Raw genomic sequence first — 25,091 nt, 5'->3', positions numbered from 1 at the left:
AATCTAAACACACACACACACAGTCTGCACTTTACCATTTTTGTTTTCTGCAAGAGCAAAAAATTCAGAATAAAATCTGTTGTTTATTTGCACACTTAACAGAGCATCTTTGCTATGTATTCATTCCAGAGCAAGAGTCCTTAGACTGAACTAAGAGCTCATCCAGGATCAATCCCAGATCATGTTATCATAGCCAGTGCTCAGTTCTGGAATATGCTGCACGGCAGTCACAGAAAAGCACGTGCCTCTGAGCATGGACAGAATGCCTTCACAATTATCTGTATTTTTTTACTTTGTTTGCTAATTATTTATACAGCACCATCACTATGTGTGGCACTTTGCAGAATAACATAAGCAAAACAAATAAAAAATTAAAAATGGAGAGGTCTTTGCCCTGGAGAATATATCGTAATAAATCACAGCATCTAGGATTATTGAATCACATCTTATTTTTTCCATGCAGGACTGAACTCTGTTTTTGTTTTTGTTTAGCATTTATTAAAAGAGTGAATGCAAGGGCTTTGTAAAGTCAGCTTTTCATGGATTAGCCTAGAAGGTTCCCCCCGCCCTGTTCTTGAAAATCTGAAAAAATATAAGCAATAGCTGTTTCCGTATAATAGCTGCAGCCCCACTCCACCCTCATCTGTCCTCCGCAGGGATTATAAGGAAAGGCATCTAAGTCTCACTCAAAGGGTGTCATTTCATCTGAGGTCTGGGATACATCAGGCTCCTCCAAGTCTTCAAGGTACATCTTGCTACAAAATGTCTCGGTGGAGGAGAAGGGGAGCAACATGAAGGGAGATTTTGCATTGTATTGTTCGGATGCTCTGAGGTCCACTGTCACACCTGCTGCTCATATTGTCCTTCAGTGGCAGTGAAAAAGTCCTCCAGGACACCTTTCAGGAACTCAAATGTGGGCCGCTGCTCAGGGTTCTCCTTCCAGCACTGAAGCATCAGTTTGTACAGCTCTTCCGGACAGTTTTCAGGTGCTGGCATCCGGTAGCCTCGCTCCAAATTCTGTATGACCTCTGGGTTGCTCATCCCTACAGCCACAGCACAAAGTGTTATGTTAGAAGGAGCCTGGGAAAGATCGTAGTATATATGGGTAGACTAGGATGCAGGGTAGTCCCAAGGACATCCAGGTCCAAAGAGCAAGATCCCCCACACCTGTATTAAAGGTAAAGGGACCCCTGACCATTAGGTCCAGTTGTGGCCGACTCTAGGGTTGCGGCGCTCATCTCGTTTTATTGGCCGAGGGAGCCGGCGTACAGCTTCCAGGTCATGTGTTTCCAGGTCATGTGGCCAAAATGACTAAGCCGCTTCTGGCAAACCAGAGCAGTGCACAGAAACGCCGTTTACCTTCCTGCCGGAGCGGTACCTATTTATCTACTTGCACTTTGACATGCTTTCGAACTCTAGGTGGGCAGGAGCAGGGACCGAGCAACGGGAGCTCACCCCGTCACGAGGATTCGAACCGATCGGCAAGTCCTAGGCTCTGTGGTTTAACCCACAGCGCCACCCACGTCCCACACACCTGTATTAGGACCAACTAAAAAACACAGCAAAGCAGCAAATTGGCTTTTGAATTTCAGAGTTCCTCAGACTTGATGTTAACACCACCACTACCACCCAAAAAAAAAGGATCAAGGGCGAAAAGGTTGGACAGGGAATCATAGAAGCTTTGTCTGCAATATTTTAACCATCCTGGTGACTCAGGAAGCTCATAGCAAACTCATTAGGCTGAGGCTGGTATATGCTCAATGGAAAAGATTTCAGGTCACCCCAAAGAAGACTTTGTCTAGGAAGGCACCTGCCCCATCACTTCATTTGGCATTAAAGAAACTAAGGTGGTACCTTCAAAGCACATTTGAAGCACATTCTTTCCCTCAAATAATTCTGGGCACTGTAGTTTACCTGTCACAGTTCTCAGCCACCCTTAACAAACTACAGTCCCATAATTCTTTGAGGGAAGAAATGTGCTTCAAAGACACAGTGCATATGCAGCTTAAGTGAACAAAATGTTTGATCCAAGGAGTATTCTAAAATACCGTTATGAGTTTTGGGTGCCAGAGTTTGTAGGTGTCAGGCACCCATAAATTCTAGGTTTAGTAAGTGTTGGAATCTAATCAGTGCTTGGAGAGGCACACTCTTAATAGCTGGGCTCAGCTTCTGTGTCCTACCTACCTGATAATGGCCAAGTTGTTCAGCAAACAAACACAGGTTGAGGGCCTGTCAATAAAGTCATCAACAGGGCAAACAGTCTCTGCCAGAAGCAGGTGACCATGGAATCAGAGCATTGCCATTGTGGTTAATAGCCATTAATAGCCATCTACCATGAATCTGCTCACTTTGCTCTTCTGGTCAGATTTCAAAAGTCATGTACAAGCCTTCTCCAACCTGGTGCCCTCCTGATGTTTGGGACGAAAACTTCTATCAGTACCAGCCAGCAGGACCATGGCTGGAGCTGATGCTGTTTTTCTGCTTGTTCTATTTATTTATTTCATTATTACATTTATACTCCATCTTTTCTCCAAAGAGCTTAAGGTGGAGTACACACTTCTACCCCTCTCCATTTCATACTCACAACAACCCTGTGAGGTAGGTTAGGCTGAGAGACAGTGACTGACTCAAGAGCACACAGGCTCCATGGCTGAGCAGGGATTTGAACCCTGGTCTCCTAGCTCCTAGTCCAGTTCTCAAACGACTACTCCACATTTGCTTTCCAAACATTTACGGAAATGTTTTTCCCCAGTGCTGCGGATCATCTATCCATTTTATTTCCATCTATTAAGACTATCTGTATAGAATGATTTTTCCCCTCCCAGTTTTCCACCAGTGGAGACTTTAGCATGGCTTTCTGGCTGAATTTTTGAATTCACAGTACAAGGCAGGAGAAGGGTTTTGTGGTTTTGTTTTCATAAAGGACTCTGGTTCTCCCTGTGGATACAGAGTACTTTGTGCAGGAGGGGAAATGGTTGCATTTTGCTGCTGAGAAATTCTGACCTGGGTAAGGAATCCGCCCATAGGTGATGATCTCGGTCAGCAAGATTCCGAATGACCAAACGTCTGATTTGATAGTGAATGTCCCATAATTGATAGCTTCTGGGGCTGTCCACTTAATGGGAAATTTTGCTCCTGAAATACACAAAGAATGCAGGGTTATATGATCCTTGGTGCAGAATTCAGATACTTTTCCTGGTGCTGTAACTGGTGGCTGTTAATGCGCTGACCACAAGAAGGAGCTGTACCTCCACCTGACACCAATGACTGCCCTGCAGACCTACAACCTGGTCCTGAGCAAAAGCTTATTTTTCCCATCCTTACAAGCTTTCCCAATGCAGATTTGCAGGAACAGATGCAAAATTCACATTTGTACCATTGGTAAATATTTCTGGCTGCTTATTCAGGCAACCTAGGCTGGAAATATAAACACTACTGACTGTAAGCAGGAGGAGAGGTGACAGGAACTGGATCTCATTTAGACCTTCGTTAGAAGGTAAGAAGAGCCCTGCTGGATCCAGACAAAGGCTCATCTTGCCCAGAATCCTGTCCTCATAGCGGCCAATCAAATGGGAAGCCCATAAACAGGATGTGAGTGGGACAGCAGCCCTCTTCTCACCCATGATCTCTACCAACTGGTTGTCAGAGGGATGCTGCTTCTGGTGCTAGAGGGAGTGTCCTACTGGCCTTCACCAAGCTGGTGCCTGGCAGATGTTTTGGATTCCAACCGCCATCTGCCCCAGCCAAAATGCTTCCCTGACTGGGGCTGATGGGAGTTGTAGTCCAAAACATTAGAGAGTATCAGGTTGGCAAAAGGTTCTATATTATTATTAAAAAATAACTTGAAGCAACTTACAAAAAAAGAATCCCACATACATTAAAACCAACATGGAACTAAAACAATTCAAAGCTAAAAGTACATTCATATTTATAAAAAGACAGAACTAACACTGAAGGAGGCCACATATAACTGAAGGCCAAAGGACGAGTGGAAAAGAATCATTTTTGCTGGTGCCTAATACTTTGTGTGTGAGCATGCGCACACACTCTCTCACACACCGATTCTGAAGCCACTGTGTAATATATTTCTGTTAAAATACCTCGGTAGTCAAGACAAATGAGGAGGGGGAAAGGACTAGACTGGATTTCCCCAAAAAAACAGATGGCGGAGGAGGAGGAGAAATGGCTTCCTTCTGAAGACTGGGTCCTCCTGCTCTCCATGTAACAGAGGGAACCCAGTTGAAGACAAAGCAGGCCTTGTTATCTGAGAAGGGGACTTGCTCTCTCCTCACTGCACTGCTGGGTGAAAAATCTCTTCAGAGAGCTCCAGCTACAGGTTGCTTCAGCTCAAAACCGCAGGCCCCCCAGCGCAGCCTCTGTGTGCAAAGCACTTGCTCACACTTCTTCCCTCTCTCTCACACACAAAGCAGCCCCCCCCCCACCCCAGCAGGCTCTGGTTTCCTCAAGAGGTAAGTTATTGCTTCAAGCAAAGGCCTAGGCTAAGCAGCTGTGGCTGTCAGTTGCCAAGCTGTGAGATGGGGAACGAGGATGAGTGCTTTTTATATGTCTTCACCCACCTGCAGTGGGATAGGGGCAGGAGGGCAGCTGAACCACTGAGCCCCATAAGACTTTGCAAGGGGGGGTGGAGAGGAGCATCATGACCCACATTCTAGGGATCCAGCTTCCAGTACTTATGCAGGTGTATGTGCCATGAAATGCAAGCACATGATCTTTTCTGCAAGCCTATCTGCACATATAAGTCCATATAAGGCACTAGCCCCTGGGTTGGTAGAAAGTTCTGGCAGAGAAAAAGTGCCTGTGATGGTGTGGGCATGTAACAGAGGGAACTGCACATGTGAGGATATTTTCACCTGTGAAATAAAGTAATTCCACATTGTGCAGGCTTGTAAAATGGCCACTCAGCCTCATGTCACCTCTGGCAAGGAATAATTTTCCCCACTCAAGAAGCTTTGCAAAACTGTCCTCCCCCCACCCCATAGCAACCCCATTTTAGGCCAATTGTGGACAGCCTTCAAGCTTGAAGGATCTATGCTGTTGTTTTTTACTAGATCCTCAATGTCCACCAACCATAGTGACTGGGGAGGCAAAGCCAGAGGTAAAGTTGTGATGTGATTGTTATTGACACTTGATGCAAGAAAACCTTTACTTATGCTCACCAATCTAAGTGATACAGCTTACTATACATAATGATGTAATTTTGGTATATACACTTTGACACAACTTTGTTAAGCTAATCAGAAACATTTATCTGAGTGTTTGTTGTTGCTTTCTTTTTACGTAATTGTTGCATGTCGATATGCTCTAATGTAAACAAATTTATATCTCAATGTTTAAAGATGACAAGGATAAAAAACTATGTTATTGTCGCTAATGTGGGGAGTGGGAATTGGAAACCTCCCTTGATCTATTTGCTGATCATCCATTAGTCATCTACCAGTAGATCCCAATCTACATTCTCACCCCACCCACCATCTCTGTGTTGGGCCACAGATAACTAACACACACACACACACACACACACACACACACACACACAATCAATAAGAGTCCATTCACAAGCAGACATCCTTATCTGGTGTGGGGTCTAACATATGCCTTCCACCCCTTGGGGGTGATACCAGCTGGCTGGACCCTGCAAGGACCCTTCCCTGTCACAAAGAGGCAAGCATCAGCTGACAAAACCAGGCTGAGTAAGAAGACCCACCCTCTTGAGCTGTATACTCATCCTCTATAAGCCGGGCCAGGCCAAAATCAGCAATCTTGCAGCAGAGCATCTCTGACACCAATATGTTGGCAGCTCGCAGGTCACGATGGATATAATTCTTCTTTTCAAGGAAGGCCATTCCTTCCGCTATCTTTATGAGAGAAGAGGATGGGGTTGTTACATATTTCTTTATTGCAATTTCATCCCACTGCTCCCTTCCTCCCAGCAACCCAGTATAAGATTCCTTCCCCTGTGAGGTAGGTTGGAATGATAGTCATTTGAGGATAGCGCATGGCTGACAATCTCCAAGAAACTTCATGACTGAGGATTTGAACTCAGGTCTAGCCTCACCACTCTAACCACTGCACCAGACAGGTGAATGTCACCAAGAACAACTTTCCCTGCAGTTTTCCACTCACTCCGTTGATGCATCTTTCCCCTTTTTGTCTGACAGATGTTGTTTGCTTTTCACAGCTGCCCAGAGGGCAGAATTTCAACAAGGGCAAATTTCTGCCCGGCTGTGTGTCCTTGGTTTTCTATTGTTTGTTTCATTAATATCTTAGCTCTGCACCAAGGAACATAAGCTGGCACATGAGCCCTTTGCACATACAAATATTTATCCTCACAACAATCCTGTGAGGTAGGACAGGTTGAGCAGTAGTGATAGTGACTGTCAGGATCACCCAAGGGGTTTCATGGCTGAGCAAGCATGTGAATCCTGCTCCAGGTCTGACACTGGCTTTCAGCTGCTTTATATATTCTGACTTCCTGCACAGAACTCTGGGTAGTTCTGTGAGGGTGCTGGGACTCGTCCTCTCAGCAGCAGATATGAACCAAGAAAAATGTCAGTTTGCACTGAGCACTCCAAAAGTTAAATAAAACCTTATCACCCATGTCTTAGGTAAGCTAAGTCCGTTAGCTGATGGAAAGATTAGGCACCCCATGTTTCATTTGTAACGTGGACATTATTCTAAGTTCTGTTTCCCAGCAGAAATCCTTCATCACATTTATTCTGGTGCTGAAATTAAGTTTTCAGGAAATGCAATCTAGACACCCAGCCCATCTCTCCATATCATATATTCCCACCAACTGGTCCTCTTCCACCATCCTCCCAGGTTTTATTCCTTGCCCGCTCTTATCCTCACCTGTGCTGACATATCCAGCAGTTTATAAATGGTCAGCTTGATGCCTTCAACAGCTTTGAGGAAATCCACCAAGTTTCCTGTATGGGGGTAGGAAAAAGCCTATTAAAATATGTGAAATATATTTCTGCGCAGCTCTGCTGACCTATTTTAGAGTTCCAAGCTGCTATCACTCAGCTGTGGTTGTGAACTTGAATATGTTGTTCACCCCAGGGAATGCGTGCTGCTTGTAGACCATCACTAAGGGGGGGGGGGGTTCAGTTGCTAACAGGAAAATTCAGGTTGTCTAATTAAAGTGGATGCTGTACAAGAAACTCACCTCCAAAGAACCCTGGACTTGGGGGTGGAGAATGCACTGGTAAGTGTGAGAGCAATTGCTTTGAATTGCCTCCCCACAAACAAATCAGAACGAATGCTCAATAAGCAGCTGGTGTTATCTAACCTCCCTGCAAAGTTTGTGCAAATGAATCAGGATAGATGCTCAACAAACAGGTCATCTTGAAAAGGCCATTGACTCACAAGCTTCCTAGAAGCTGGCCGGCCGGCCTCTTTGCATGATCTGGAGGGAGAAATAAAAAAATTCCTTCCAGTAGCACCTTAAAGACCAACTAAGTTAGTTCTAGGTATGAGCTTTCGTGTGCATGCACACTTCTTCAGATATCTGAAGAAGTGTGCATGCACACGAAAGCTCATACCTAGAACTAACTTAGTTGGTCTTTAAGGTGCTACTGGAAGGATTTTTTTTATTTTTTTTTTACTATGGCAGACCAACACGGCTACCTATCTGTAACTGGAGGGAGAAAGAAATCATTCCCTTGACCTTTCCAAAAAGCTATGCATTTTTGGAATCCCACCATTTATTCTCTTTCCTCTTTGCTCTTCTCCCCCTTTCCCCCTAAAGTGTCATCATGGCTTTTTGTTGGTGATGCTTGACAATTTTTGATAAATCTCAGCTCTAGGCAGATACCATCTCTGGTGCAGCCTGCTGAAGAGACGTATGAGAGCCAAAATGGGTGGTAAAAGCTTTGAGAAGCAGGAAACCCCTCCCAAATCCTCTGGCTATTTTTGTGCCTTGGCAGGCTGCTCCCATTGTAGCTGTAGCTGTGTCGCACAATAACCTTTAATTTCCTTCTCTTTCTCCACTGCCTTATGCCAAATCCAGCAAGCAAGCTGGGGTTCTGACCTCCATTAATCTAGAGCAAAGGGCACCGCAGAGGAAGTGTCTAAAACAAATCTGATGATACAAGAGAGGGAGAACAGGAGGAGGAGTGGGGACATGGGAGTCAGCACCCTCTGTCATGGGCAGGGGATAAAAAAACCCCACGGCTAATTTTACTCCCTTTCCATATTTTTCTTGCTTTTCATTCTATCCCAGGCACAGCCCAGATCTGAACGAAGAGTGGTTATAACATTCAGAGGTACTGTTGTGTGGTGTCATACATTGAGGGTCATCTTTCTGTAGCACACAAATGGGCAGTGAAGGTCAATTGATTGCATGCTAATGGACAGCAAAGGTTGATTGCATGCTAATAGACAGCGGTGGCCAACTGATATTTTCTCAGTGTGCACAAACGCCTAAAAGATGCATCTTCGATCAGCTTTGGTGGCTAGATGCTACTGTGTTAGACGGCTCTCATAGGGACTAAAGAAGCAGTGAGGTTGCTGTGTGGTCAGCCAAACAAAGACTTGAGCTTTGCTTGCCTATCAAAGTTGGAGAGGCCCCTGTGTTTCCTCTTGTTGCCAGCTTCAAGTTCTCTCATGCCTAATGGGCCAGAATCCACTTAAGGTGACATATCTGCTGTTTATAATACGTTGGAGCCGTATTCTGAGCCATTCTAAAGAGAACAATCAAGGGAATATTCCTGTATTCTTGCTGCCTGGAAGAAGGAGCCTTAGTTGGCTATTTGCCTTCAGAGAAACTGCTTTAAAGATAAGCACTTTTGGTTTGGATGCTTGCCTGTTCCCTCATGCTTAACGTTTGTGCAAATACACAGGTATCAATGCTCTCCTTTGAGTGCAGTCATCTCTCCCAACAGGAAAAGAACCCTGAAGCACAAGCCTTCCCCAACCTGAAGACCTATAGATGCTTTGGACTGCAACGCCATCAGTACACAGGCAGTCCAGAACATCTGGAGGGCCTTAGGCTGGGCCCTATAAGACTAGAAAAAACTTCTTCACTCACTGCATACTTAAACTATGTCCCTCCCACAGGAGGCAGTGGGGGCCAGAAATTCAGCTTTACAAGAGGACTGGACAAATTTAGAAAGTGCAGAAGGAGGGAGTGTCACGTTAGTGATTTGATTTCTGGGAAATTCTGGGCAGTGGGAGTCAATGGTACCATCTTAAGCAGGTGAGAAGGCCCTGTCTGCTGTCCTGCTGCCGCATTGGACACTAGCAAGTTGTCAGGACTCTCTCCCAACGTTGCCAGGAGAAGTTCAGGATGGAACGTGGGACCTTCTGCATGCACAACAAAGGCCCTTCCACTGAGCTACGGCCCTTCCATGGCTGGAGTCTCTGGAGAACCCCCGGCTCAAAATGAAGCTCTGCCAGAGTGAAGGAGCAGGTAATGCTGTCTAGCGCCTTACCTTTTTCCATGTACTCAGTGATGATGTACATGGGCTTCTGGGTCACCACAGCATAAAGCCTCACCAGCCGGGGATGCCGCAGTTTCTTCATTAGGTTAGCTTCAGCCAGGAAGGCCTCAGGCGACATGCTGCCTTGCTTCAGACTCTTGATGGCGACTTTTGTGTGGCCATTATAGTAACCTGCCAAGGGACAGAGTGAGGATCTCAGCTCAGGAGGACTGGAGCCAGGATTTGGGATCACACCTGGCAATGCATGTACCTCCACAACGGCACCCTTGCTGAGTGAAGGGACCAATGGATGTCTGGTGGAAGAACTGGGGTGTTAAAGGACCCCAAGACTGTCCTCGTTTTTTAATCACTGAAATGTTGCTGGACATGCTTTAAATCTTATCGCCATGAGGGCTAGAAACTTGCTGGGTTTTCCAAAATCAAAGCTGAGGTTCCTTGGCTGAAATCTATGGGCAAGCAGGATGCCGATGACCCCTGCCTCCACCCGTCTTCCCCTGCTGCCACCCCTACTACTCACCCATCCAAACTTCTCCAAACTGCCCGGCTCCCAGTTTCTCCACCAGCTTGAGGCTCTCCCGAGGCACCTCCCACTCATCCTGCCACCAGGGTTTCTGTGGCTTCTGAGTTTGGCAGGGCTTGCCGAGGCGGGTGCAAAGCCCATCTGTGTTGCCTGCGAAGAAACGAAAGAAAGACAGAAGCTGAAGGACAGGAGGGGGGGGCAGCAGAAGATGTGTTTACACCATTTGACTTAGAGAACATTAGAACACAAGAAGAGCCTGCTGGATCAGGCCAATGGCCCTCTAGTCCAATGGTTTCACAGTGGCTAACCAGGTGCTCGTGCAAAACCTGCAAGCAGGATTTGAGCACAAGAGCTCTCTCCCCTCCTGCAGTTTCCAGCAGCTGGTATTCAGAAGCATTTGCTGCCTCTGACCAGAGGCAGAGCATAGCTATTGTGACTCGCCCTCGATAGCCTGTGGTAGCAGTGGGCAACAAGCACAGGAGGTGGCAAGTGTCACGCTCCTTGTGGGGCCAGATCTGCTACCCCTCCCAGCTGTCCCCAACCTGCCACCTAAGGTGACTGCCTCACCAAGCTTCATGGGCAGTCCAGGCCAGGGCACCAAATGGGTGAAAGCTAGCTTTGAGCAACAGATGTATTGGTGGCACCAGCTTTCATGGACAAGAGCCCCCTCCAGGAGAAGGAGCAGTGTCCTTCCTCCCAGCAGCCAGGACAGGCAGAAAGAGGCTTTCAGGGTCAGGTGGCCTCTCTAGCCTTACTAATATAATGCTCCACCAGCTGGTGCAGGCTCTCAAAGGTGATGCGAGGGGAGATGTAGAAGCCGCCGTTGTCCATATTGCGGATCTTATAGTGCTTCACGACTTCTCCCTGGTTCTTGTCAAAGTCACGGATGGAGAGGGAAAAGGAACCTGAGGAGACACACAAGGAAACAGAGTGAAGAGGTTGGATCCTGGATTTCTTTTGTCCCCTTATACCCAGAGACATGTGGGCTCCTCCCCACAAAAAACCCCCAGCACTTGCCTTGCTGATTCCCTCCCCCTCCATCAAAATTTCACAGATATTTTCCCCTCAGCTTTTTGTCCCCCTGGCCCTTCCTCTTTCCCCCTCTGTGGACCCACACTCCAAGAAAATGATGCTGATCTTAAAAAAATTATTTTATGTACACCGCAAAATCATTCAGATATTTTATTTTCAACAGGAACCCCAAATTTTCCTCAAATGTTAAGAATCTCTTCTGGTTCTTCCAACAGAATGGAACAGCACCCTCAAAGTGGTCCAGCCAGGCGCCATACCAATGAGATAATATTCAAGAAGTAGCAAGAATCAATACCTGCTGAACACTCTGGTTTAGAACTTAAGAACTAAAGAAGAGCCTGCTGGATCAGGCCAATAGCCCATCTAAGCCAGCATCCTGTTATCTCAGTGGCTCTAGCCTGAGCATGGCTTGGTAAGCTATCACCCAATGGCGGGATGAAAGGGGTGTTTGTGTGTACAAAAGGAAGGTTAGAGAAATTCTCTCAACTCAGGCTGTGTACACATTCCCATCTTAGAGCGCAGCTAGGACCTTCTTTTTCTCTATTCAGAGCAAAGCTACCTTGGGGGGAAATATGCCAAAGCACAGTACAGTGGTACCTCGGGTTAAGAACTTAATTTGTTCTGGAGGTCCATTCTTAACCTGAAACTGTTCTTAACCTGAGATACCACTTTAGCTAATGGGGACTCCCACTGCTGCCGCCACCGCATGATTTCTGTTCTCATCCTGAAGCAAAGTTCTTAACCCGAGGTACTATTTCTGGGTTAGCAGAGTCTGTAACCTGAAGCGTCTGTAACCCGAGGTACCACTGTATTTCATAAGAAACGGCAATATAGATGTGGATTGTAGCTACAAGTCATGTGTACACACCACTTCCCAAACCAGAATCAGGAGCACACTGGATGCAAAGTGTGCACACAGACTCTTAAATTTTTTAAATCTTTCTCCAGCCTCTGTTACAATTCCTGGAGAGAGAGAATGACCCTATGTGGATACATGTGTGGGGTGGGTGGGTGGGTGGGTGTGACACACATGCCTGCCCAGGGCCCTCTTACCCCCACCGCCCCCTAATTTGGGCACAGTGGTGGCGGCTGTTGATTACCTTTGGTGGATTCACTCTCCCGAATGAGGAAAGCGCCGTGCGTGTTGCCTGCGGTCAGGAGCTGCCGTTCTGCATCCTTCCTGCTGAGAGCTTTGAAAAACCAGCTGCAAGAAAGAAGTAGCACAGAGAGGTTTACAGAGTTTGAGCCTTTCAGTATGCTTCAGGTAGGCAACAGCCATTTTAATTTAAAGCAAAAGAAAACATTAATCAATAAAATGTTCAACTTTTCAGATGTGTGTGTGTGTGTTTAAACAAAATTTCCAAGGAATAACACCCCTTCCAGCACCCACTCTATCTTGAGAACCCAAAGGCCATAGTCACACCAAGCATTTGTGAATATGAGGCCTTCTGCATGCCCTTCTCCTTAACAAACAGATTAACTAACAGCGCCATGCTAAGCAATGAGTCCCATTGAGTTCAGTGAGATGTACTCAGCGAAGTTAATGGGTATAAGATTGTAGCTTACTTTCAGAGGAACGGTCCTGAGTAGACATGTCTATCCAAGATTGCACTTTTTGGCTACACACTTAAGCACCATTAAACTCTTTGGGACAACCATGCCTAGGATGGCACTGTGAAATATACAGTTGATTACTTTCTATTTAATTGGGTTTTTGGAGGGGCATTGCATGTGGAGAAAAGTGGAGATGTTTTTACTCACGGCTCTTGCTCCAGGGTGTTCATCCTGGCAACAAAGTTTCTTGGAATGTAACCCACTCGCCCGGTGGTGAGAGACTGCGCTTTCCACCATTCCCCAGTCCTAAAGGGGAAGAATTGAATACCAGTCATTCTCCTACCTTTGCTTGATATTGATCCCACATCCATCAGTCAAAGGGAAAGAACAGACCAAAACCTGATAGTCTTGTGTCACCTTGAATGAGTTCCTTTGCCTTTGATTCTAATCCAGCAAACACATATGGGCTGCATTTACACAGCAGTTAATTCCATTTCCCCCAATCTTTCCATAGCTATTAGTTTTCCCCCAATCTTTCCATAGCTATTAGTTTCTGCATTACATTTCTGCTTTCACAAGACATGAAAGCCACCTCCAAATATATAGTGGAATATAGTCACAAGTTTAATGCTGATTTCTATGTTATTTGCTTCCAGGGGGAAAAAAATCTCTTTTCATTTCTTTATTCAGTTCAGCTTCTATTGAGCATTTAACTCCAAATGCCAGCAGACACAATGATAAGGGTTTCAACCATCGAAAAATATGGAATTCCCCCCACTGTATCAGTGAACGTTCAACTTATGGCATCTACCATTCTAAGTATGAGCGCGTTCAACCATATTGACATGTATCAACCATAGTGTCTTGGTCAAAAGACGTCAACATTTTTTTCTGAATGGCATGGTAGAAGGTCATGTATCATGGGATGCAAACCCACAATGCAGCTGCTGCTGCTGCTGCTGCTGCTTGGGTGTGACAGATGATTATTTTGTTGGTGTGCCAGACCTAAAGGTAACACTCTAACGTGGAAGAAGACTTACTCTTCCAGGACCCGGAGCTGTTCACCTTTCCGGAGCACCAGATCTCCATCATGCAGCGACTCATAATCATATAATGCAACCACCAGTTTATCTATAAAGAAAATCAGCATGTCACTATAAGACAAACCAGGTTTCAGGACTAGAAGAGATGTTATTTTGAATTCAGCTCACATAACATCCACTACCCCCCCTTCCTTAACGTGGTGCCCTCCAGATGTTTTGGAACACCACCTTCATCAGCTGCAGCCAGCATGTACTGACTGTGCTAATGGGATTTGTAACCCAAAACATCTGGAGGGCACTAGGCTGAAGAAGGTTGTACTCCATGAAGGACTTTAATATTTTCTCAGGGGCTATCAGGTCATAATGTGATCCTGCTCATGTCTCAAGATTGAATCACGGGGCCTTTTTGGTGTTGGCACCAAAACTATGGAATGCCCTTCCCAAGAAGACCTGCTGGTCCCTTCTTGCTTTGCGGAGGACCCTCAAGGTTCATCTCCATGGTGTATAGATGTTTTTAAAATGTCTTTAGTCTGCCTTATTCTGACCTTAGTCTTGCTAGTTGTTTTATGCTTGTGGGATGTAAACACAGGAGCAGTCAATGACAACATTCCTAGAGTGTACATGTTAGAACATGGGGAGGGATGTCTGTCCAGCAAGCAGGTAAACTTCCTGGGGAAAGACTTCCTCCGCATGTGACCAGAGGTGGATGTGGCCTCACCTGTGCAGGTAAATGATAAAAGCACAAGGCAGGCAGCCAGTCTCTTGCCTCTTGCCTCTCTCATCTTCATCTTCTGAAGGAGCAACATGCCCTCTTGGCTCTCAGCCAAAACAGGAGGATAGGACTATCTTGCTATAAGATAGATTCTGAATGTATGTAACCTTTTTAAAGCTGTCTGCCTTCTGGGATCATATTGTGAACAGAACGTGAGTAAACTCTTTTATACTTTTATAAAGACTGTGTTGTGTCTTGTATTTTAAGAGGGAACAAAAGGGGAAATTACCAGAGTAATTATTATAGAGGTTCTAGCGAACCTGTGCAGCCGTTACCGTTGCGAACTTAAAGGGGAATGTCATAAACTCTGCTGATATTTTGGGAACTTGTTAGCACAAGTTGGATTATGATATAATCTCACAATATATCCTCTCCTGCACCCCAGAACATTCTCACAATGCTTGACTATGATTTTGATTGTTGTAATGGTTTGTATTCTTCACTAGGTGTTTTGAATGTGCCAGTATAGAAAACCAGAACAGAAATTTATTAAACAAGCAAAGACTGGGTCAATCACAGAAACAACCCACACATTCACCATTGTAGAGGGTGGGAGGGATGTTTTTAGTGGTGCCTGTAGAGTGATCAAAAAAGTTCATCTCAGGCTCCTTTGATATGTTTCAGATAACACTGAAATGCAGGTCTTTCAAGACAGGGAGCACAGTGGTCTGGGCCTCTCTCTGCTAGCTACCACGACACTAGCAATGGCCCCTGGCCTAGCTGGTCTCTGCTCTGGAGTTGCCTATTTGACCAACCCACACCAAGACCGTTTTTGCATCCCCAATAAATCCAGACAGTCTTTGTGCTATAGTTAGAAGTTGGAAGAAAGGCAAGATTTTAACCTTGAAGAGGTGAGCTGGGAGGAGGAACAGTTTCGCAAGACATCAGAGGATTGTACATTTCAGATCCATTGGAAATCAGCCTCTGTGGAAGAAACAAAGTTCAAATCAAGGATCCTTCCATAGCAGTGATCCTCGGATTTCCCACCAGCCCTATAATTTTATGACTTCCCCCTTATTTTTCTTGGGCTTTGTCACATTAATGAGAAAATTAATGTGGAAGCAAAGTGGGGCAAAGACTTTATGCAGAGTTAGCTACAATTAAAAGTTGCCCTGCTGGGGCAGGTTGACATACAGCTTGAATTCCAGCATCTAAAATTATGCATTGGAGTTTAATGGACAGGTTGGGGCAGGAAATGGATTAAACAGTAGAAAGGTACAATTGGGCTTATTATCAGAGTGGGGAGAGTGAGCAACTAGGTCTTGAAGTTTATGCAAAACCTGATAAGGAGCTAGTGTGGGCTTTTAAGAAAAGGAGCGATGCAATTAATCTAGTTACTGTATTGTGTGGCAACTTTTGCAAGGTCTCTCACCTGGGACTTGGTGGCAAGGTCAATAGGGTAATGGCATGTCTCACAAATTTCTATGCTTTCATCCCAGTCATCATCGTAGTCACTGCAGCAGCAACCCATAATCTCTGCATGGGGAAAACAAGAGACAGGCTATAAATTCAGGTTCACGTCTCTGTTCTGCTAAGGATAACATTCATCAAGTCAAAAGAATTAAATGGAGACACTGTGGGGAGAGGGAGAGAGAAAGAGTTTTCTTAGAACAGGAATGGGGTGTCCTATGTTGTTGTTGTTGTTTGCTTTCCTCACAACCTTAACACTATTACTGCATGTCCACCCCACATTCCACCATCTATTATTCCTGTTGTGTCCATAGGAGCCAACTCCTAGGGTCTGAGGAGTCTTTGCCCCCCAATAAAATATTTAACAGGGCCGGGGGCCCCCAATGTTAATGGGCATTGTCATTCAAATGGTGTGTGTGCTCCGTATAATGCAGGGCGGGGCTTACCTCCGCCCCTCATCTTTCATTCAAGTTGTGTCTGTATATTTGGCTCATGTAAAAATATTACAAAGCATAATATGAGTCTATGATTTTATGATTTAATTATATAAACAAAAACCAGCAAATCTGAGACCTTCCAGATCTTGTAGGGTTGAAGTCCAAAAACACCCAGAAGGTTAGGACGGTGTGAATTTGAACATATGGTTAGGACGGTGTGAATTTGAGCATTAAAACCAAGATTCGATCGACACAATTTCTAATTTAAACCTGCAGCTGACCTCTAACCCTGTTTGCATTATACAGCATTTAGACATGTGAATATTCCACCTGGGTGAGAGTCTATGAACTTAGAATTGACACAGGGATGAGTGTTGGTTTTGCCATAACACAGACATGGGGCTGTTTCATTTGATGCAGGATTGCCCAGTGGGTGGAAATCAATAAATGCATAAACATAACCTTTAACATGTCTCATTATGTTCAGTCACCTCATGTAGTATGTGGATTCATCCCCAACCCCCCCCCCCTGGAAATTTATTCCATCCACATAATTTGGTTTCATAGAGCAGCTATGGTTGATCACTTGCTAGCAGTTCTGAATAATTGGGGGTGGGGGTCAAAAGGAACTCCATATTTGGATCAATGGATTCACGCCTGACTGGTGCAAGCAGTGCATGAGTGGAGGGAAACATGCATGAAAATGGAGAATGGCAATTAATTTACCATAGTTCTCAAGTTTCATGTGGCTCTCAACCTGGTCGTCCTGTCCCATCTCATCCCACCCCCTGCCCTGCCCAATCCTAACCCGTTAGACACACAGAGGCATAAAAGGCAGAGTGAAATAAAGAGTGGAGTCGTTTATGATAGGGTTGCCATATTTAAAGAGGTAAAAATCTTGACACCTACTTGTCCCACAACCATCTGCCACCACGGAGCCTCAGTTTACAAAGGTTTCTCTTCCATGCTCTGTTCTATATCAACAGTGATCACACACTTCTACAAATTACACTCAAAGGTGTTATAGGGCTCATATTAAGCAAACACTATTAAAACTACAAGGTCCGTTTAGTTAAAGCTATAGTTTTCCCAGTAGTGATGTATGGAAGTGAGAGCTGGACCATAAAGAAGCCTGATCACCGAAGAATTGATGCTTTTGAATTATGGTGTTGGAGGAGACTCTTGAGAGTTCCATGGACTGCAAGAAGATAAAACCTCTCCATTCTTAAGGAAATCAGCCCTGAGTGCTCACTGGAAGGACAGATCGTGAAGCTGAGGCTCCAATACTTTGGCCACCTCATGAAAAGAGAAGACTCCCTGGAAAAGACCCTGATGTTGGGAAAGATTGAGGGCACAAGGAGAAGGGGACGACAGAGGATGAGATGGTTGGACAGTGTTCTTGAAGCTACCAGCATGAGTTTGAACAAACTGTGGGAGGCAGTGGAAGACAGGAGTGCCTGGCGTGCTCTGGTCCATGGGGTCACGAAGAGTCGGACACGACTAAACGACTAAACAACAACAACGATATCATGTGGATGCCCCACAAAACCTAGGTGAATGAGGAATTAATTGTCTAGTGTTTGAAACTTCCCTAAACCTCATACAAGAAAATACGCATAAAACTGTGGGAGGTAATGAAAACCCAGAACTAGAAAATCTTTCCAATATGATGCACAATTTCTTTTTCTTTTTTCTTTGTTAAGTATGTGGGAGGAAGTCTGGTTATACCCATGATTCAAGTGTTGACAGCTAAGGGAGTGGGATGGTTTGAAAGTACAAAAACAAAACAAAAAACGCCTATCATTGCATGTTCCTCCCTGAAGTCTAACAAGGTTTGTTCATGAGGATTGGGCCAATTATTGATAGAAGTAAAGGTTCACTTTTCAGTAGTTTTTAGATTTTGGTAATGGAATAGAATAATAGCCAAATTTATGCACTAGCGAGCAAATCCAGGCTTTAGCAGAATAACTTCTGTCAAAATATTGTTCATTGTTTGATTACTAAATGACTGCTACTATAGCTATAGCTAAGTTTGATTACTTAATGACTGCTACTATAGCTAAGGTGAAGGTAAAAAATACAACTCGATTTATGTTTAAGCCACAGGTTACTATAACAACGAAGAATGCTCAAGTAGATGGACCCTCTAGGATTAGATTAAGGATCCTGATTAAGGATTAGATTAGATCCTTGATCTGCAGGAGAAGATAGTAACAGGATTACAATACATTTATTATAACTACCAATGATTTAGAAGGATATCTATCAGACATAGCCTAGTTTTGTGTTTATTTACACTGGGTGTTTACAGCGTTAATTATTTCAGTTCATCTGATCAAAAGGATTGGAAAGCCCAAAAAAATTGTTGATGTCTTTGTGGTGCCGGGCAAATTAAAGAACTGCCACTTTACCTTATGTATCAAGATTTAAGGGAGGAAGAGGGTGAAGTTCACCCTGAATAAATATAATAATCACTTGTTATTGGGAAAATATTATAATTATTCTGGAGGAAAAAGACTGAAATGTTATAAATCATATTGCTTGTGTGTTGTATGAAGCTGCAAAATGAGCCCCTACATGTAGCTACCCCAAAATCTCAGGTGGTGAGAAACTCCAGAGGTTCCTGAACCTATCCAGGGTTTGGTTTCATTGGAATGAAGGCCAGCAGAGGCTGTGGTGTCTTTAGGGGATATGGCACCCCTTTCCTTATAAAAAACTTTATAAAAATGCAGTGTGTTGTAGCAGAGTGGGGATGTGCAGGGTATTAATTGTTGTTGTTGTTTTCTCAGTGTGCTATAGTGGTTAGAATGTTGGACAAGGAGGTAGGAGATCAGGATTCAAATCCTCCCATGAGGCATGACCTTTGGCCCCATCACTGCTTCTCAGCCTACCTACCTCACAGGTTTGCTGTGAGGATAAATGGAGAGAGGGAGGACCATGTATGCCACTTTGAGTTCCCTGGAAAAAAGTTGGGGTATAAATTAAATAAGCAATGCAATCGCTGAAAGCTGGTGTGGGGCAATGCAGGAACTATGGGGATTACCAATGACGAAGAAAACTACAAATTCCAGTGTTGCCTCAGCTGCACACACGCATTCATGGGCGTTGCAATCTGCAACACATTTGCCAGGGAGTAATTCAGATTGAACATTTTTGGAACATGTGCTCCCGTAGTAACAGCGCTTTCCAGAGCTTACTTTACAGGGTGGGTGTAAAGCCTACAAGACTGGGTATTCAAGGTGCCTTGAACACTCTTACAGTGCATATCTCTTCATGCTCCTATTATTGCAATGGGACTTCCTCCCAGAGAAGAGCACATAGAATTCTAGCTGGTTCAAGTGCTAAGTAAATGTTAAATACTGCTGTTTTCATGCTGTACAATAGACATTATTATATAGTATGCACATTAATTAACACAATGCAATATTTGTAATGAAGCACTTTTATCCACCTCAACTATTCATTCTATTATTATTTTGGTTTACTATATCTTTTGAAAAATGAAACTTAAGGCACCTTACAAAAATGTTTTCTTTCATCTCTTTTTTTTCTCTCTTATTCACTTAATTGTCATGTATCTTGATTGTGTTCTATGTGGATATATACATAATTTACATTGCACACATTGCATTTCTGTGTAAATAGTATATGTGATATTTGAGATTCGCTTAGTAAAGCTATAAACATATCACACACACAAACATATGTATATTGATGTCTACATTTTTAAAGGGAGAAAAGGTTTGTGTTTGCCTTCTTAATGGTTTGTGCCTCTCATTTTAAGCTTGTCTTTTTCAATTTTTTATTTTAAATGCACTGCCTGCTTTTCAACCTACAGGGCCCCAAAAGAAAGAAAGAAAGAAAGAAAGATCAGTGCAGACGTTGAAATTGTAATAAAATCGTTATATTAAAGAAATAAACAATGGGAGATAATGTTATGACGCTTTTAACTCAGAAGCCTCCCCACCACAACCAAATAAAATGTTTTAATGTCCACATAAAAGAACAAATATAATGGACTTGGCAGGTCTTCCTTGGGAGAGAATTCCTGTGTCTGTGTGTACAATTCTTGCCTAGAGTTGAGAATTATATGGGGCCACCTGGTCCTTGTCCACGCCTCACCTGGCCATATTTGCCCTCTGTCACTTACCTGTTAGCAGGGATGGTGAAAACTAGTCTCTCTCCGGTTCCCACAAATTGAAAAGGAGGGAAATGGCTTCTTCCTCATCACATTGGGCAGTGAATCATAGTGTGTCTAGAGTGCCAAAAGGCTCCAGGAGATCTCAGACGCATACCCTGTCCTTCTCTCTCTTTCTCTCGCCACCTTCTCTGCTGATTTCCTGCCCTCCGAGTGCTTTGCACAGACAGCTCTAGAAGCTTGTTCTCAGCACTTGTTTGACCACAAAAGGTTCCAAGGCTGCTAAGAAAACCCAGAGGTTTCCTGCCAACTTCAAAGACCTCCCTGCTGTCGTGCTGGATGGTGCCACTGGCCCCACGTGGATCCCATGTCCCACATTATGTAGCTCTTTGCACATTTGACACGGTCAGCTCCTATCCAACCCCAGGGGACTCCTGTGAGCTTAATTCAGCTGCTAATGTTGTGAATGCTTCCATGTTTCTGTGTGACAGTTGTCTTGGCCTCCAAGCCAGCATGGAGTAGTGGACAAAGACTTGGGCCACTCGGTGAGTAGCTCACGATGCCATTATGGTCCTTTTGTTCTCTGTGGTTTCTGGTGGGGTCCATAGTTGACATCTGGCAAATCAGGGAATGCACAGTGCCTCTGGCACGAAGCTGGAGGGAGACAGTGAACCACAAACACCCTCAGGCCAAGCAGAGCCTATGAGGCATAGTGGTTGGAGTGGAGAGTTGAAGTACGGCCTGGGAGACCAGGGTTCAAATCCCCACACAGCCATGGAATTCAACAAGTGACCTTGGGCCTGTCTCTCAGCCTAACCTACCTCACAGGGTTGTTCTATTGATAAAAATAAGGAGAGAGGAAAAGGTTTTAGTATGTAATTTTAGCTTAAAATGTATATTTTTAAATCAGTTGCTTCTGTTTACATTTTAAAAACTTAGTTTTATTGAAGAGTTTAATGTATATTTTATATGCTTTGTAAACCATATGTTTTGTAAAACATATTATTAAGCAGTATACAAAAACTGTTAAATGCATAAAAATGTATGCCACCTTGAGCTCTTTGGATGAAAGATAGGATATAAATGTAATTAATTAATTAATTAATTAATTAGACTGCTCTCCCCACCCTTTTTGATTCTGGCCCCTCAACCAGATATAGTTGTTTTTTTTAAAATTAGTTTTCAAATTATAATGGAACCACAGAGAAAAGTAAACAATAGCAAAAATTCAATAATATATCCAAATAAAGGCAAGGGCATATAAAAACTAAGCATACGTATTATATACTAATACCTAATCTAAAATCACGACAACCATATTTCTCTAGCTATCTGCATATCTGAAACTAAACCTCAATACCTCAAAATATGCCTCTTCCAGTATGAACCGACACAGAACCTGTAATCTTCATCTGAAGCCCTTCTCTGTGTGCCTCTTCCATGAGAGATCCATAGGATGGCAAGTTGAGAACAGGCCTTTTTTGTGTTGGCTCCCCGTTTGTGGAATGCTTTCCCCAGGCAGCAGGCAAAACCAAACCTCTTCAACCAGGCCTTTGGCTATTAACGATCTATGGCCTTTTAACGCAGGGTGGGGTTGTTTTTAATGTTTTTTTTTCTCCCCTGCCCATTTAAATTATTATTATTTGCTTTGTTTTGTTTGTTGTTTTCTTTTGTTTTTGCAAAGATATCTTGAGTTGCCTGCAGTGAGTGAAGGTATCTAATAAATGTAAAAAATAATAACTAAAAGAAATAATAAAGAAATATACTATATGAAATAAAATTCCACTGTATTGACAAGAAATGATTGGGATCCTCCTGTATCTTAGAGACCTGTAATTTAAGTGTGTGTTTTTTTCTGCAATAAATAAATTTCAGATTTTTTTAGACCATGAGGATATAGTCTGTATCCCCGATGGTGGGAGGGAACAAAAACTGCAAGCGCAGCTCAGTCTTTTTAAAGCCTTTCAGGGGACCCTAGAGACAGGTGCTCAGCGTCCTTCAGGTCTCTCAGGTAGGTTAAGTACCTGTTTTGCATTTGAAGAGATTTGCAGGTGATATGTGACAGATGGCTCAGAGAAATGGAGGAACAGATCAGGGCCTTTCTTCACAGCATTATCTGCACATCAATAAATGCAGCGAAACAGTGGGAAAAGAAAGTCCTTCATGCAGTGCTTAGTTAAACTCTGGAACTCCCTCCCACAGGAGGCAGTAATGGCAACCAACTTGGCCAGCTTTAAAAGAGGATTACCCAAATTCATGGAAGAGAAAACTGTTGGTGGTATGCTCCAGACCAGGCATCCCCAACCTTCGGCCCTCCAGATGTTTTGGTCTACAATTCCCATCATCCCTGACCACTGGTCCTGTTAGCTAGGGATCATGGGAGTTGTAGGCGAAAATGTCTGGAGGGCCGCAGGTTGGGGGTGCCTGCTGCAGACCCTCCAAGTGTCCCTCTTTTCCAGGGAAGTCCCTGATTTAGAGAAGCCATCCCAGTTTCTGATTTGTTCCCCGAATGTCCCACATTTTCTAGGATGTCCCTATTTTCATTGGAGAGATGTTGGAGGGTATGGAGTTATCCAGACCCCAAGTTGTCTGAAGTCAGTCCTGCATCGGGAAGTTTTTTAATGTTTAATGTTTGTTCTGTGAACCGCCCTGAGACCTCCGGATATAGGGCAGTATATAAATTCAATAAATTTATTATTGTTGTTGTTGTCGTTAAGTTGTGGGTGAACATATCAGACAACACAGCAATTCTTCAAACAGCTCTTGTTTATTCACAGACCCAGAACAGAACTGAACTGAATGGTTCAGCCAGCCTGCTTAGATAGAGCTCCACTACGCAACAGTAACAACTTTCTGTAACTATCCAATCACTGAACGTCACTTTCAATTCCTTGTTTGCATACATGGACCTGAATGAAAGCTATCTACAGTATCCCTCTGCTGGCCCAGGGTGAGAACTTCAGTACATAACAATTATTATTATTATTATTATTATTATTATTATTATTATTATTATGTTTTTATATATGTTGGAAGCTGCCCAGAGTGCTGGGACAACTCAATGTGATGTGTGGGGTATAAATAGTGAAATGATTATTATGGAATGGGATGTTGCTATTTTCATCGGAGAAATGTTGGAGGGCATGATGCTCTGTCTGCATGGTTGGAGACCATTGAAATTCAATGGTTCTGAATTTCAGTTGTTTGAAACCACAAGAGGGAAAAGTTCTCTTGTGCTCTTGTTGCATGTGGGGCATCTGGTTAGCCATTGTGAGAACAGGATGCTGGACTTTATGGGCCATTGGTCTGAACCAACAGGTTGCTCTCATGTTCCGAAGGTCAATATAAAGAATGAAAAGGGAAAGGAAAAAGAGGGTTTCTTTTCATTCTAAAGAAAAAGACAAAGGGTTGGTGAATCATGAAGTTTGGGGTTTCTTTTCCATTGAAGTTTCATTAATTCATGCCAAGCCCAAGCCTACCCTTTCAGCTTACTAAAGGAACCAGAGAAGCATTGTTCGCCATTTGGGAGAGCAGAGTCACCAAACAAAAAGGCCTGAGAGCAAGCAACGAGCGTGCTCAGGAAACAGTACGTGTGAGAGAAAGATCCTACACAGAATAAAATAAAAAAAAACCACAAGAAAACATAGGGCCTTTATAGAGCCTTGTAAAAGACGAATCCACCATATTTGAAGAGTATGAGTTTTGTAGGCCAGTTGTTCCTTTTCTTCAGATGATAGCACTGAGGTCCTTCTTTCAGGCTTCCCCCAAAGGCCTGTGAGAAGAGGACACTGGACTTGAGGTGCCATCGGCCTGATGCATCAGACAGGCTCTGCTTACGGTTTCGTGATCTTTGTTGTTGTTTAGTCATTTAGTCGTGTCTGACTCTTCATGACCCCATGGACCAGAGCGTGCCAGGCACTCCTCTCTTCTACTGCCTCCCGCAGTTTGGTCAGACTCATGTTGGTGGCTTCGAGAACACTATCCAACCATCTCATCCTCTGTCATCCCCTTCTCCTTGTGCCCTCCATCTTTCCCAAGCAAAACATGGCATGTGAAATTCCACACTCTTAACGAGGAGATAATTTTTTTATTGAGTAAAGGGCTACAAATACAGAAGTTCAACCCATCCCGCCTGAAAAGCAACCACATACTCATCCAACCTGAATTTTATCAGAGGAAATTTCAATACAAATAAGCAGCAGCAGCATTTTAGCCAGAATGATCACTATCAGTTATGTGTGCTCTAAACCAGGGCCTTTCCAGACCTGAGAAGCAGTGAAATGAATGTGAGAGGAAGCGCATGAGATCTTTCTTTTTAAGGGTTACTTTCATAAATGCTGACGCAGAGATGCAAACTACTGCTCAGATTTTTATTTTTTTAAAAAAACTTTTTTATTCAAAATTAAAACAAAACATATCCAGAAACATATCCTTATTCCCCCCCCCCATTTTTCCTCCCTCCCCTACCCTCCTACACAAAACCCACCCACCCACCCACTTCCCTCAGTTCCAGTCTTTGGTTTCCCTAAGAATGCTGTTTTCTGCATGTTACATAGTTGTATAGATCCTCAAACTATTTAGCTGATTGTTATCAATAAAACGTTTGTGAATGTTTATTCAAAGCTGGCCAAGGAGTCCAGTTCACTTTGTTGAGTCTTCAAATACTTTGTAAAGGGTTCCCATTCATCTTTAAAGTCACAGTTATCCTTGCCCCGTAGCTTATA

The 25,091-nt window shown here is 43.8% G+C and overlaps 1 protein-coding gene across 1 annotated transcript; it reads right to left on the bottom strand.

The window, feature by feature from the left end:
- Positions 1 to 676: 676 nt before the first annotated feature.
- On the bottom strand, positions 677 to 20,613 carry LCK (LCK proto-oncogene, Src family tyrosine kinase). Its single transcript, XM_083751768.1, has 13 exons — positions 20,380 to 20,613; positions 15,755 to 15,858; positions 15,225 to 15,306; positions 13,608 to 13,698; positions 12,775 to 12,873; positions 12,114 to 12,217; positions 10,737 to 10,886; positions 9,979 to 10,131; positions 9,453 to 9,632; positions 6,871 to 6,947; positions 5,726 to 5,876; positions 3,004 to 3,135; positions 677 to 1,043 (listed from the first exon to the last, which is right to left on the bottom strand). Exons 2-13 carry the CDS (start codon positions 15,851 to 15,853, stop codon positions 841 to 843), a joined length of 1,521 nt encoding a protein of 506 aa, XP_083607894.1. The 5' UTR covers positions 15,854 to 15,858; positions 20,380 to 20,613; the 3' UTR covers positions 677 to 840.
- Between the last annotated feature and the right edge of the window lie 4,478 nt (positions 20,614 to 25,091).

The sequence above is a fragment of the Podarcis gaigeae genome, assembly GCF_964106915.1.
Source record: "Podarcis gaigeae genome assembly, chromosome: 8".
In the NCBI taxonomy this organism is placed as follows: domain Eukaryota; kingdom Metazoa; phylum Chordata; class Lepidosauria; order Squamata; family Lacertidae; genus Podarcis; species Podarcis gaigeae.
The sequence above is the reverse complement of the archived record's forward strand: the minus strand, read 5'-3'. Positions and strand labels throughout refer to the sequence as shown.

Excerpts from the sequence above, each read along its gene's own strand:
- LCK (XM_083751768.1), bottom strand. The coding sequence starts at position 15,853 with ATGGGTTGCTGCTGCAGTGACTACGATGATGACTGGGATGAAAGCATA. Across the intron at positions 13,699-15,224 it reads TCCCAGCTCACCTCTTCAAG|ATAAACTGGTGGTTGCATTA; the intron begins GTTAAAATCTTG and ends TTTTCTTTATAG. Across the intron at positions 12,874-13,607 it reads CAGCTCCGGGTCCTGGAAGA|GACTGGGGAATGGTGGAAAG; the intron begins GTAAGTCTTCTT and ends CTTCCCCTTTAG.